Below are 11,465 nucleotides of genomic sequence, written 5' to 3'. Positions count from 1 at the left end.
GAGTTATGTCCCTTGGTTGTCTTAGTCATTCTGCTGTCGATACAGGTAAGTAACCCGGGGCTTCCGTGCCACAACAAAGGGTTGTTCCATTTAACTGACTCAACAAAAACCATGGCCTACAAATCTCTGCAAATTGTCCATATTATAATACACTAAAACATTATCTTGCTTGTTTACTAGCACAATCACCATTTTCATCTTTATGTTGAGAGTCTACTTTCATTTTCACTTCATTTCATGAAGCTTTGGGTTATGAAAATATGCAGAGGTTTATTTGGGACTTTTAAAACAGGTCGCTATAGCCGTCAGTTCGTTATATCCGTGTTCGTTATAAAAGTATTCTACTGTACTTGATCTTCAGCAGCCCACGCCTGTCGTAAGAGGCGACTAACGGAATCGGTGGTCAGATTTGCTGACTTGGTTGATACTTCACTGCATCCCAGCTGCGTAGATCGATGCTTATGAAATAACTTCCAGAATTGTTTGTCCAGACTCATTGACAGACCACACCCATATAGGTGGGAACATGCTGAGTGTGGCGTTAAAAGAAAGAAATAAATAAACAAAAAGTCATAAACATCTTATATGGAAAAAAAATATAGATATAAAAAAATAACCAAAAACGTGTGTAACTTTATTACAGAGTTGTAATGTCCGGATTTCAATTTTTAAACCAGGTATATCAACATCGTGTTTGAACATGTTGTTAAGCGTGTTAAACGGGTATTTGTTTGCACGCTTATTACCTTTGAATATTCAGTTCCGCATCGGCTGATGCTGTGCAATGAATTCGTCACATTTGTAGGAAATAGGGTTTCATTTCAAAGTATTCACGGCAAATTACACTGTTGTGAATATGTCCCCACTTATTCAAGTCTGGTGAATATATATTCAAAGGAACAGGGAGGAGAAACAAGCCACAAATACGTGGGGTCATCATGACATTACCCAGCATTCATCCGTGACCCACCCGACACAGTCAGCCATATGTAGCTATACCAATGAGGAATGTGGACGTTCGGCTGAATCATCTTAATATTGTAGTGCTTTATACGAATATATCGAGATTAATACCCGAGCGTAGATGGCATATATATATTATGTTATATATGTTATATTTACAACACGAGGAACTAAAAACTGGTATTTCCCGAGCGAGAGCGAATCACGAGTGTTGTGAATACAATATGACATCTACGCGAGTGTGTTAATTTCTTAATTATCTCCTACTGTTCAGGGGGCTTTAATTACAATTAGCAGTGTTTTACCGGCAGTTCCAATGTTAAAGGCGATATAAATATAGCATGGAAGCGTATGAATACAAATGCGGCAAGGTCAAGGTCGCTGCGCACTGACTGGAACTGTTGTAGGATTAAAAATCTAGCGCCAATTTAAAACAGTCAAATTCTGATAAATACATGTAAAACGTGACACAGTGTCGATTTTAAATGTGATATGTGTTAATGTTTTACTGACATCTTCGCCACACATTGCTTCATGACACGTATTTACAGCGCCACACATTGCTTCCCAAGTCCTATATTTACTGGGCGAGGGGGTTAACGTAATACAGGTACAACTTAAAAAAGTGTTTTGTTGGCCATTCCAACGTTACCGTTTCGTCCATTCGTCGGCATCATAGCTCGTATGCCATCATTCAGATTAACGTTTCTGTCCCCGAAACTTGACATGTTGCCATATGATATATCGATATCTGTATTGCTAGGCCGAACGTGTCCATGTAACAAACAGGGACTGGTAATTGTCATATTGTAGTCATACCAAACACATTAGTAGACACATTTCGTCGCATTACAGGTGTCAGGACATACACTATGGCTTCAAGAAAGAACATTGATCTGACCTTTTATGGGGATATCACCAAAATCAGTCCAAAGGGGGCGTCTGCCAGGACAGCATCGCAAGACAACCTCAAAGTGTCAGGTGCGTAGTGATTGTGTGGCACAGTTAACCACTACAGTTCAAATACGTTCTCAAGATCCGATGAACCGTAACTGAAATTGTTCAGTGCGATCCTATTTCAATTTAGTCATTTTGTCAAAGATTAACATTTACTGATGTATACAATTGATGTCTAAAAAGAAATAGGAAAGCACAAAGGTGTGTAGAGGCATCTGAAGGCATCTCCCAGGAAGAAAAAGTGATGAATATCTACTGGAAGTTATTCATCGCGGTTAAATGGTACATGTGACACGAAATACTGTGTATGTACTGCACGTGTTAAGTGGAATGTTCACAAGTGATTGTAGTCACTGATGCAAGCATCCACGAGGTGCTGTCTTCACCCTTTTCCATTACACAGTTCCATGTCGTGATGCCCTTGTAATGCCCTTGTAATGCCCTTGTAATGCCTCATACCTTTATTGAATGTATAAGCAAAATATCCCCATGCGCTTGACATATTGGCGTGGCCTTCTAATTGAAAAGGTTATTAACGAAGTATGACTGCACTGCACACATACAAGGTACTGCACACATACAAGGTACTGCACACCAGCTCAGCGTGTTAAATGACGATGTTTGGTTTGATATTTACTGTTTTGTGTATGTAATATGAAACCTTTGACGTCCCCAACAGGTGTAGCCGCCTCGCAGGCGCTGGTCGATGCTGATGAAGTCGAGCTGAACAAACTCAAGGACATCTTCGTGAGAGTTGGAGAGAGCCTCAGTAGGTTAAATTGATCTTCACAATAATACACGAGTTTAGCCGTAGAAGAACATTACACTGTTTTGTAGTTTCTGGGGTTAGGTTATGTCAGTTTCAGTTCATAGATATAAGTGTAATCGGCTGAAAAAGGCTATTTCATAGAAATCCTAAATACAATAGGTGTATTGATACCATGATACAATTCAATAAAAAATGAGCAGTACTGAATCATCCACAATGTGATCTACGAAGCAACCAGACCTTTCAACCTCTAAAATGTAATTTATGTCGCAACATCTCTGACCTTTATCCCTATTTATCATGATTATACATGTTTGTTCTTGGAAAATCAATTAATTTCGTTATGATTACACAATGTCATTTAGAAAGTGGTCAAATGTAACATATGTTATATTTGGGATTACACTTTCTTTGTAAAGTACAGATTCTAGTACTTTTGGGATTGAGTCCCATCCGGGATTCGAACCCACACCCTCAGAGTCAGGCACCTAATCGCCAGCACACAAAGTCAGACGGCTAATTCGCTCAGGCCACCGCGACTTCCACAAACATCGATGTCGGACAACTGGTAGTCTAGACTGCGGACTTCGTGTTACCCCTGTGTACCCCTCTGATAAGTGTAAATTGGCACGGCTCCCACCGGCGAAAGCTATGATTACACAATGCCATTTAGAAAGTGGTCAAATGTAACATATGTTATATTTGGGATTACACTTTCTTAGTAAAGCACAGTTTCTAGTACTCTGAGGATGTGGGTTCGAATCCCGGAAGTACTAGAATCTGAATCTGGCAAGTTATTGGTTGTGATGATTTCTGACTTCAAGAGGCGGTAGCAACTCTACCCTGACCCATACATGTACATGGGCGCATGAGTTAATTCTCAAGTTCAATGTTTTTTATTCAGTTTACAAGGGTAACTGTTCGTAAGTCCCAAAACAGTTCAAAGTTAATTTAAACCTACCACTATTTTTAATCGTAGCATATATGTTATTTTAATTTATGGCAGATTATCTAAAATTGCCAATAGCTGAAAGGATGGTGTAATTCCAGCCAGGGTCCATGCAGGAAGCAAATGTACTGTAAGTCCTCATGGTCCCTAGCATGGTGATCTACCTTCAGTTGTTGGCGATCTATAGCCTGTTTTTATATTGTCTTGTCATTTATAGTTAAAGTATTCTAGATTTAAATTACTAGTTTTAAGTCTATTTCTGTGATAATCTAGTTGTTTTACTGTCCTTTGCAGACAGGTAAGTATTTTGTTAACTTTCTTTTTATTCATTTATATATGTACAACTTTCTTAGTCACGATATGGCTGAAATACTGCCGATGTGACTTTAAATTTTAACTCACTCACTCACAAGGCAAACTTTCCGTGTCTTTCAGACATCTACCCTGCTCTTATTGGCGCTATTGCCAGTCGGGAGTCTCGGGCTGGGAGACTGATCAAGTCAACAAACGGCTATGGGGATAATGGAAATGGATACGGCATTATGCAGGTTTCACATAAGTTTAGTTATAAAACAGTTCCCAGTGACTGTACGATTACCAGAATGAGAGAACATATATGTTAGTATCTTATTAGTACGTACATGTAATGCTTGATCTGCTTTCCGATGACAGAAATGTTATATGACGTATTATTGTATTATTTTTATCATTATTATGCCTATACATGTTTTCTGTGTCAGTGTGACATCAATACATCGGGTGTTGATTATAAGAAGCACGCCTGGAACAGCGAAGGGCACATCAGACAAGCGACAGAGGATGTTCTTATCCCGAAGATACGAGGCGTACAGAACAAACACCCAACTTGGACCAAGGAACAACAGCTGCAAGGTAGGGTGTTTCATATAGCTGGCATTATTCTCATCCACCGTTGCATATTAATACTAGAGACAAAACACTACACATGCTGTAGTAAAGCAAAGTAATGCAGAATGGTAACTTTAACGTGCAATGTGTATCTGGACCATTGACTGTATGTTATTTAAGCACGTATACACGATATATGACCCAAGGCCCATGATTCCAGGTGGCATTGCCGCTTATAATTTTGGAGTGAAGAATGTACAAACAGTGGCGGGGACGGACGGTGGAACTACCGGTGACGACTACAGCAATGACGTCATAGCACGTGCTCAGCATCTCATTAATTCTGATGGATGGTAGTTGAGTTGTTGTAAAGGGCAATAACCCTTCGTAGAGAGTATGTTTCCTTTAAAGATTAAAGCATAATCCATTCGAATACGATGTATACATATACCTGTATATTTCTTGGTACTTGCAAGGTCATTGACACTATCTAAATGGGTTAGGGTACACATGTATCTCGCTTATATTTTACCCCGTTTTTTATGTTGGTAGAATTACTTTTCTATGCATAGTACCCATATGCCATATGTTATGCGATAGAATGAGAAAACTATACAAGTACTCTATATTATGTGTTTGCAGTCAATTATCTTTTGTATTTTCTGCTCCCTTTATATACTCGTGGAAAAGTAGGGGAACTGGAACTTTCAATTTGGATAGGAAGTATAAGTTTTAACAATTTTTTCAAAGACAGACATCTAATGAACGCACCACCATTTCTCTTTATCACCACCCTAAACACAACGCCTGGGATGCACGTGCACAACGCAGTAGTCCCATACACGTGCATGGGGTGTCATTCTTGATTTTGACGGTTTTCAAGCAGGTCGATAAATCCCTGTAGACCATTAATTTTGACAATCATCTTGCTTCACACAGTGTTTATTTCTAGCCGTTTTTTTGTTTTGAAAATGAAAATCGTACACATGCAAATTTCACGTCATACACTTTTTCAAGAACGATTACTGTACAAACAACTATGGTCAAAAGGAAGTGCAAGTGGTGATGCACTCTCAAAACATTCATTGTTATCATATCAACATTGATTGGCTCCGATACATAAAATTTTTCAATCGTAGATTAAAAATGACGTTCCCCTACTTTTTTTGAAGAGCGTATTACTAATATACGCGATATATGTTTTTAAGTTATAGTATTCGCAATAGCGTCGCCTTTTAGCATGTCAGGTGCTATACGATTAAGATAAAATGTGCTTAAAAGGTATTTTTCATATCACATACATTTGTTTTATTCCTCAAAAAGGTATATTCTATATAGTCATCTTATTGTTAATACTGAAATGCCAATGGCATGTATTATAATAGTACACCTGTGTAGAGACTGTACACAGATTGCCTTCCAACTGACATGATATTATAAACATAGAATTATAAGTTTAAGAGTTCGGGTATCAGTTCTTCATTTCCTGGACTTCTAATGCTTTCCAAATCAAAATCAGAAAGTATTACTTCTCGTTATGTTTGTAACGCTTGCATGTCTGTGGCAAAAGTGGACGCTTCCTCCTTCTCATTTCACTGAAACTTTCCCTTGACACACCACCAAGTACATTTGTAACGTAATGAAAACATTTATTTATATTTATATCTGTGTCATTTATATTCCCTTACTTATTGGTGTTTTGGGGGCTATCCGAAAGTCATTTGAACATGATGTCACTGTTTGCTAGAATTATATATTTTTATCAAGACATAGTTGTGTCTTTTTTGTACAAATAGATTTGTAAATCAGTTAATGATTACAGAGTAAATAATCAAATTCCTGAAGATGTAATGGTGTGAAACATGCTTACGAATTTGTACGTTTTTCTCACAAATAAACAGAATCTGTGTCCAATGTGTGTTATGTATTGTCGATGTGCTCATCCAATGATGACAGTGCTAAAGCGTCTACAGCCTGGCGTGTGCTGAAGCCAGGAGAACACCGGCATGTTGTGTGCTCATCTAGTTCCACATTCTTCCCAGCTGGTATCTTCTGTTTGCCCGCCAGGCAGTTGGGGCCTAAGATATAAGCAATTAGGAAATAAAGGCTAACATTGTAGCATGTACTGGACGTGATAGTCCGACATAAAGGCTAACATTGTAGCATGTACTGGACGTGATATTCCGACATAAAGGCTAACATTGTAGCATGTACTGGACGTGATATTCCGACATAAAGGCTAACATTGTAGCATGTACTGGACGTGATATTCCGACATAAAGGCTAACATTGTAGCATGTACTGGACGCGATATTCCGACATAAAGGCTAACATTGTAGATATTCCGACATAAAGGCTAACATTGTATGATATTCCGACATAAAGGCTAACATTGTAGCATGTACTGGACGCGATATTCCGACATAAAGGCTAACATTGTAGCATGCTGGATATTCTGGACGATATTCCGACATAAATAAAGGCTAACACTGTATATGTACTGGACGTGATATTCCGAAATAAAGGCTAACATTGTAGCATGTACTGGACGTGATATTCCGACATAAAGGCTAACATTGTAGCATGTACTGGACGTGATATTCCGACATAAAGGCTAACATTGTAGCATGTACTGGACGTGATATTCCGACATAAAGGCTAACATTGTAGCATGTACTGGACGTGATATTCCGACATAAAGGCTAACATTGTAGCATGTACTGGACGCGATATTCCGACATAAAGGCTAACATTGTAGCATGTACTGGACGCGATATTCCGACATAAAGGCTAACATTGTAGCATGTACTGGACGTGATATTCCGACATAAAGGCTAACATTGTAGCATGTACTGGACGTGATATTCCGACATAAAGGCTAACATTGTAGCATGTACTGACGACGATATTCCGATAAAGAACTAACATAAAGGCTAACATTGTAGCATGTACTGGACGATATTCCGACATAAAGGCTAACATTGTAGCATCCGACATAAAGGTACATTGTAGACGTACTGGACGTGATATTCCGACATAAAGGCTAACATTGTAGCATGTACTGGACGTGATATTCCGACATAAAGGCTAACATTGTAGCATGTACTGGACGTGATATTCCGAAATAAAGGCTAACGTAGATATACTGGACGCGATATTCGAAATAAAGGCTAACATTGTAGCATGTACTGGACGCGATATTCCGACATAAAGGCTAACATTGTAGCATGTACTGGACGCGATATTCGATATAAATGTAGCTAACATGTAGCATGTACTGGACGTGATATTCCGAAATAAAGGCTAACATTGTAGCATGTACTGGACGTGATATTCCGAAATAAAGGCTAACATTGTAGCATGTACTGGACGTGATATTCCGATATAAAGGCTAACATTGTAGCATGTACTGGACGTGATATTCCGAAATAAAGGCTAACACTGTAGCATGTACTGGACGTGATATTCCGAAATAAAGGCTAACACTGTAGCATGTACTGGACGTGATATTCCGAAATAAAGGCTAACACTGTAGCATGTACTGGACGTGATATTCCGACATAAAGGCTATGTACTGGACGTGATACATGTAGCATGTACTGGACGTGATATTCCGACATAAAGGCTAACATTGTAGCATGTACTGGACGTGATATTCCGACATAAAGGCTGACAGTTGCATGTACTGGACGTGATATTCCGACATAAAGGCTAACATTGTAGCATGTACTGGACGTGATATTCCGACATAAAGGCTGTACTGGACGTGATATTCCGACATAAAGGCTAACATTGTAGCATGTACTGGACGTGATATTCCGACATAAAGGCTAACATTGTAGCATGTACTGGACGTGATATTCCGACATAGAACAACTCAGATATTGCTCAGTTTATTATCACCATAAGCTTTCTTGACACATCAAATATACTTTACGTCATAGAGATGAATTTGTTATATAATCTTAAAAAATCAAATAGAAGCGACAAAACATTTCCACACCCATACGAAGTCTGTACTAAAATAACAGTGACTTTACAATAAGATTATATCATGAGCATTGTTTATGAATCACTATCAAATAGTGAGGATACCAAGATTTCACGGAACATGTGTGCATATTCTGTCCCACCGATGGCACTCGTCATAAGCAAATGCAAAGTCTAGTCAAATGTTGACCTGAAACAACACGTGAACGTGTTGTATAAGTGAAGTAAGGAAACTGAATCGGTCATCATTCTAGTCACTTATGCGTCAAAATTGGAAATGTCCTCCAAATGGTTGATATAAAACTTTTGAAAGCTTTTTACTGAGGTCCCTAGGAATGATAAAAGTAGCGTGGCAGATGGTACTTCAAAAATGCAGTGTTATACTGATACACGTACCATCTCATCTCATTCCACTATCAATGAATCTAACGTATGCAAGTCAGGTGACATGTAAAATTATTTTAATACAGACATCAGGTTCGTTCCTGTCAGTTCTACATAGTTACAGACATTGTGTTATTTGTACACGGTTATACACACTATATTAACGTTTTATATCCAACAAACCTATACATCCATTCAGGCCACAACCAGCTATACCCGAACGTCTTTACCGTTTGAAAAAAAAACGGGACAGCAAACGCCGGGTGTGTTCACAGCGTCAACACAGTCGGCCATAAAGCAATCGGCAGTCATACAGGCGACACGTCCTTGATTGCACAGGCATGTTTCACACGCTGACGGACGATAGGACGACCCATCTGGATGGAATTAACCACCGAATATGCATCCATTCATGACAGTAGGTGCGGGTTTAGTCCTGGTTGGTAGGGCAGCTGCACTGCATATAGTCAAGGCAAGAAGAACCGTTATTGGCGCCACCATGGAATGGTATAATGTTGTCAGCACTCGCTAAAGAATTAGGTGACCTCATTCTGGACAAATGTAGATTCGAATGTGTGAAATTCGAATGTAAGAGGACAATATACAACCTTGACGTTGTCATGAGAAGGACAGTAAACACACCAGACATGGTCACAAGAAGGACAATAAGGACCAAAGGTATTGTCATAAGAAGTACACACACTACACATTGTTGTAAGACGGTAATGGTTATAGTGAAAACAGTACACGTGCTAGGTTATGGAAGAGTATATAGGTCGGTTTCAAGCATACAACTCAGCAAGATAGCTTGTGTATTCGAAGTGACAAATATTGTATCAAGAATATATATAAGAGAAATCTGGTTCATGGTTTTAAATGCAACTTGCTAGGTTTATCTTCTGTCTTATCTCTCAGACTATTGACCTGGATATCGGCACACGCCAGATCAGTTTCAGTGGCAAAGGAATCACTCTCTGTTCTGTTTCCATGGCGATGTTCGTTTTCTTCTTCGTTGTTTTCTGTATCGGGTCCCTGGCACCCACAGCTGTCTCCCTGCCAACCGCCCAGCCCGGATGCCACGTGAATGGCCAGTACCACCCTGACGGTTCCTCCTATCAGCCTTCAGCCTGCAAACACTGCTACTGTAGCAACGGCCGGGAAGTGTGCGCCATTGCTGACTGTTTCTTTACGCCTTGTGTCGACCCTGTTCACGATCCCAAAGTGTGCTGTCCTGTATGTCCGAATGGTACGTGGTGCTAATTGCAATTTCATACCTTGCCATTTTCATACTTCGATTTCAAAACACTTTTTGTGTTTTCACCCTTGGCAACCTAATGATAAAAAATGTGATAATTAAAATTTCTTTGAAGGGCGAAGAATAGTTTATATTAGACTTTTAACAAACATAACTGCGATGAAGGACAATAGCAAAGTTTTGATGCACCACATTACACTTAATATATATTAATCGTCGCAGTTTGAAATAGTGCTCACATGAAAGAAACTACAATGTAACATTATCTCCACTTATAAAAAATGTGAAAGCATCAAGATTAACAAAGAATAGTAAAAATAGTAAATAGTAATAAGTTGATAGCTCTTATTTAAGGCTATATTATCTAATACGTGATTAATGGACCATCTTGATATGCCTTTGTGTTTTTAAGGTTCCAACTGCTGGGCATCAAAGCAGATAATCCCCGCAGGTAAAGACGTACAAATTGATGAGCACACAACGTGTCGATGTCCAAATCCAGGATTCGGTCAAAAGCAGGCAGTCTGTACCATCGCAATGACAGTTCTTCCTGTCACAATACCATAGTCATCATTCCTCAATAAAATAGAAGAATTGTGTGAACTTTTCATTCGGACAGATATACTGATATATATATTGAGTTGTATACGCTCGGATTGATTCAATGATTCAATAATAAATCGACTCGTGCTCAAGGTGTGCTTCATTCTAGGTGTCCTCCTAAAGTCTCATTATCCATTCAGCTCATTTCACCTCCTATTTGAGATGACTTTATTATAGCAGAAACACACGCACTATAATACATTTTAGTTATGCATAGAATACGTGCATGAAGAAATTTGAGAGGCCCATTTGACATTACTATTCCAATGAAAAAGTAGGCGTGGTGGCACAGTCTAGCGATGTAGGCATTTTGAAAGGGCAGTAAGTGAAGTGATCTTCTCTTAACCTATTTGATTCGGGATACAGAGTAAAGAACAAGGTATATAATGGAGAATCACTTTATTACACAAATGACAATTACCTGCATTCTGTCTATGACTACCATATCACAAAGTAACTCATGTAAAATATGTAACTACTCGGAATGAGGACAATGCATCAGAGTGAGTTAAAATTTAACGTCACATCGGCAATATTGCAGCCATATCGTGACGAGGATTTGAATAATAAATAAAGCCGTAATATATAAAGTCAAATTATAAAACCCTGTCAACAAAGGACAGTAAAATAACTGACAGTAAATATATTGCCAACAACTGAAGGTAGATCACCATACTAGGGACCATGACAATGCATCAGAAAACGGCATTCACCCTCCATCATGGTAC

At 38.9% G+C, this 11,465-nt stretch overlaps 2 protein-coding genes and 1 long non-coding RNA gene across 3 annotated transcripts; 2 read left to right on the top strand and 1 right to left on the bottom strand.

Moving 5' to 3' along the window:
• LOC124277956 (glycine, glutamate and proline-rich protein-like) lies at positions 1 to 5,188 on the top strand. The gene is made up of 6 exons (XM_046713679.1): positions 1 to 45; positions 1,819 to 1,944; positions 2,600 to 2,689; positions 4,074 to 4,186; positions 4,379 to 4,529; positions 4,726 to 5,188. The coding sequence occupies exons 1-6, from the start codon at positions 6 to 8 to the stop codon at positions 4,860 to 4,862; spliced, it is 657 nt and encodes a 218-aa protein (XP_046569635.1). The 5' UTR covers positions 1 to 5; the 3' UTR covers positions 4,863 to 5,188.
• A 798-nt stretch (positions 5,189 to 5,986) lies between these two features.
• On the bottom strand, positions 5,987 to 6,248 carry LOC124277959. Its single transcript, XR_006898946.1, has 2 exons — positions 6,133 to 6,248; positions 5,987 to 6,085 (listed from the first exon to the last, which is right to left on the bottom strand). It is a non-coding gene; the product is annotated as an uncharacterized LOC124277959 (long non-coding RNA).
• Positions 6,249 to 9,124: 2,876 nt separating this feature from the next.
• Positions 9,125 to 10,829, top strand: LOC124277957 (von Willebrand factor C domain-containing protein 2-like). The gene is made up of 2 exons (XM_046713680.1): positions 9,125 to 10,125; positions 10,547 to 10,829. The coding sequence occupies exons 1-2, from the start codon at positions 9,756 to 9,758 to the stop codon at positions 10,699 to 10,701; spliced, it is 525 nt and encodes a 174-aa protein (XP_046569636.1). The 5' UTR covers positions 9,125 to 9,755; the 3' UTR covers positions 10,702 to 10,829.
• The last annotated feature ends 636 nt before the right edge of the window (positions 10,830 to 11,465 follow it).

Source organism: Haliotis rubra, unplaced genomic scaffold (genome assembly GCF_003918875.1).
Source record: "Haliotis rubra isolate DU_JTF1 unplaced genomic scaffold, ASM391887v1 Scf23, whole genome shotgun sequence".
Classification (NCBI taxonomy): domain Eukaryota; kingdom Metazoa; phylum Mollusca; class Gastropoda; order Lepetellida; family Haliotidae; genus Haliotis; species Haliotis rubra.
This window is presented reverse-complemented; position numbering and strand designations above follow the sequence as displayed.

What these genes read in the sequence shown, in the direction of transcription:
- LOC124277957 (XM_046713680.1), top strand. Translation starts at nt 9,756, where the DNA reads ATGCAACTTGCTAGGTTTATCTTCTGTCTTATCTCTCAGACTATTGAC. An exon ending in CTGTCCTGTATGTCCGAATG is followed by an intron (nt 10,126 to 10,546) that starts GTACGTGGTGCT and finishes TGTGTTTTTAAG; the next exon opens with GTTCCAACTGCTGGGCATCA.
- LOC124277956 (XM_046713679.1), top strand. Translation starts at nt 6, where the DNA reads ATGTCCCTTGGTTGTCTTAGTCATTCTGCTGTCGATACAG. An exon ending in TCATTCTGCTGTCGATACAG is followed by an intron (nt 46 to 1,818) that starts GTAAGTAACCCG and finishes GTCGCATTACAG; the next exon opens with GTGTCAGGACATACACTATG. An exon ending in AGACAACCTCAAAGTGTCAG is followed by an intron (nt 1,945 to 2,599) that starts GTGCGTAGTGAT and finishes CGTCCCCAACAG; the next exon opens with GTGTAGCCGCCTCGCAGGCG.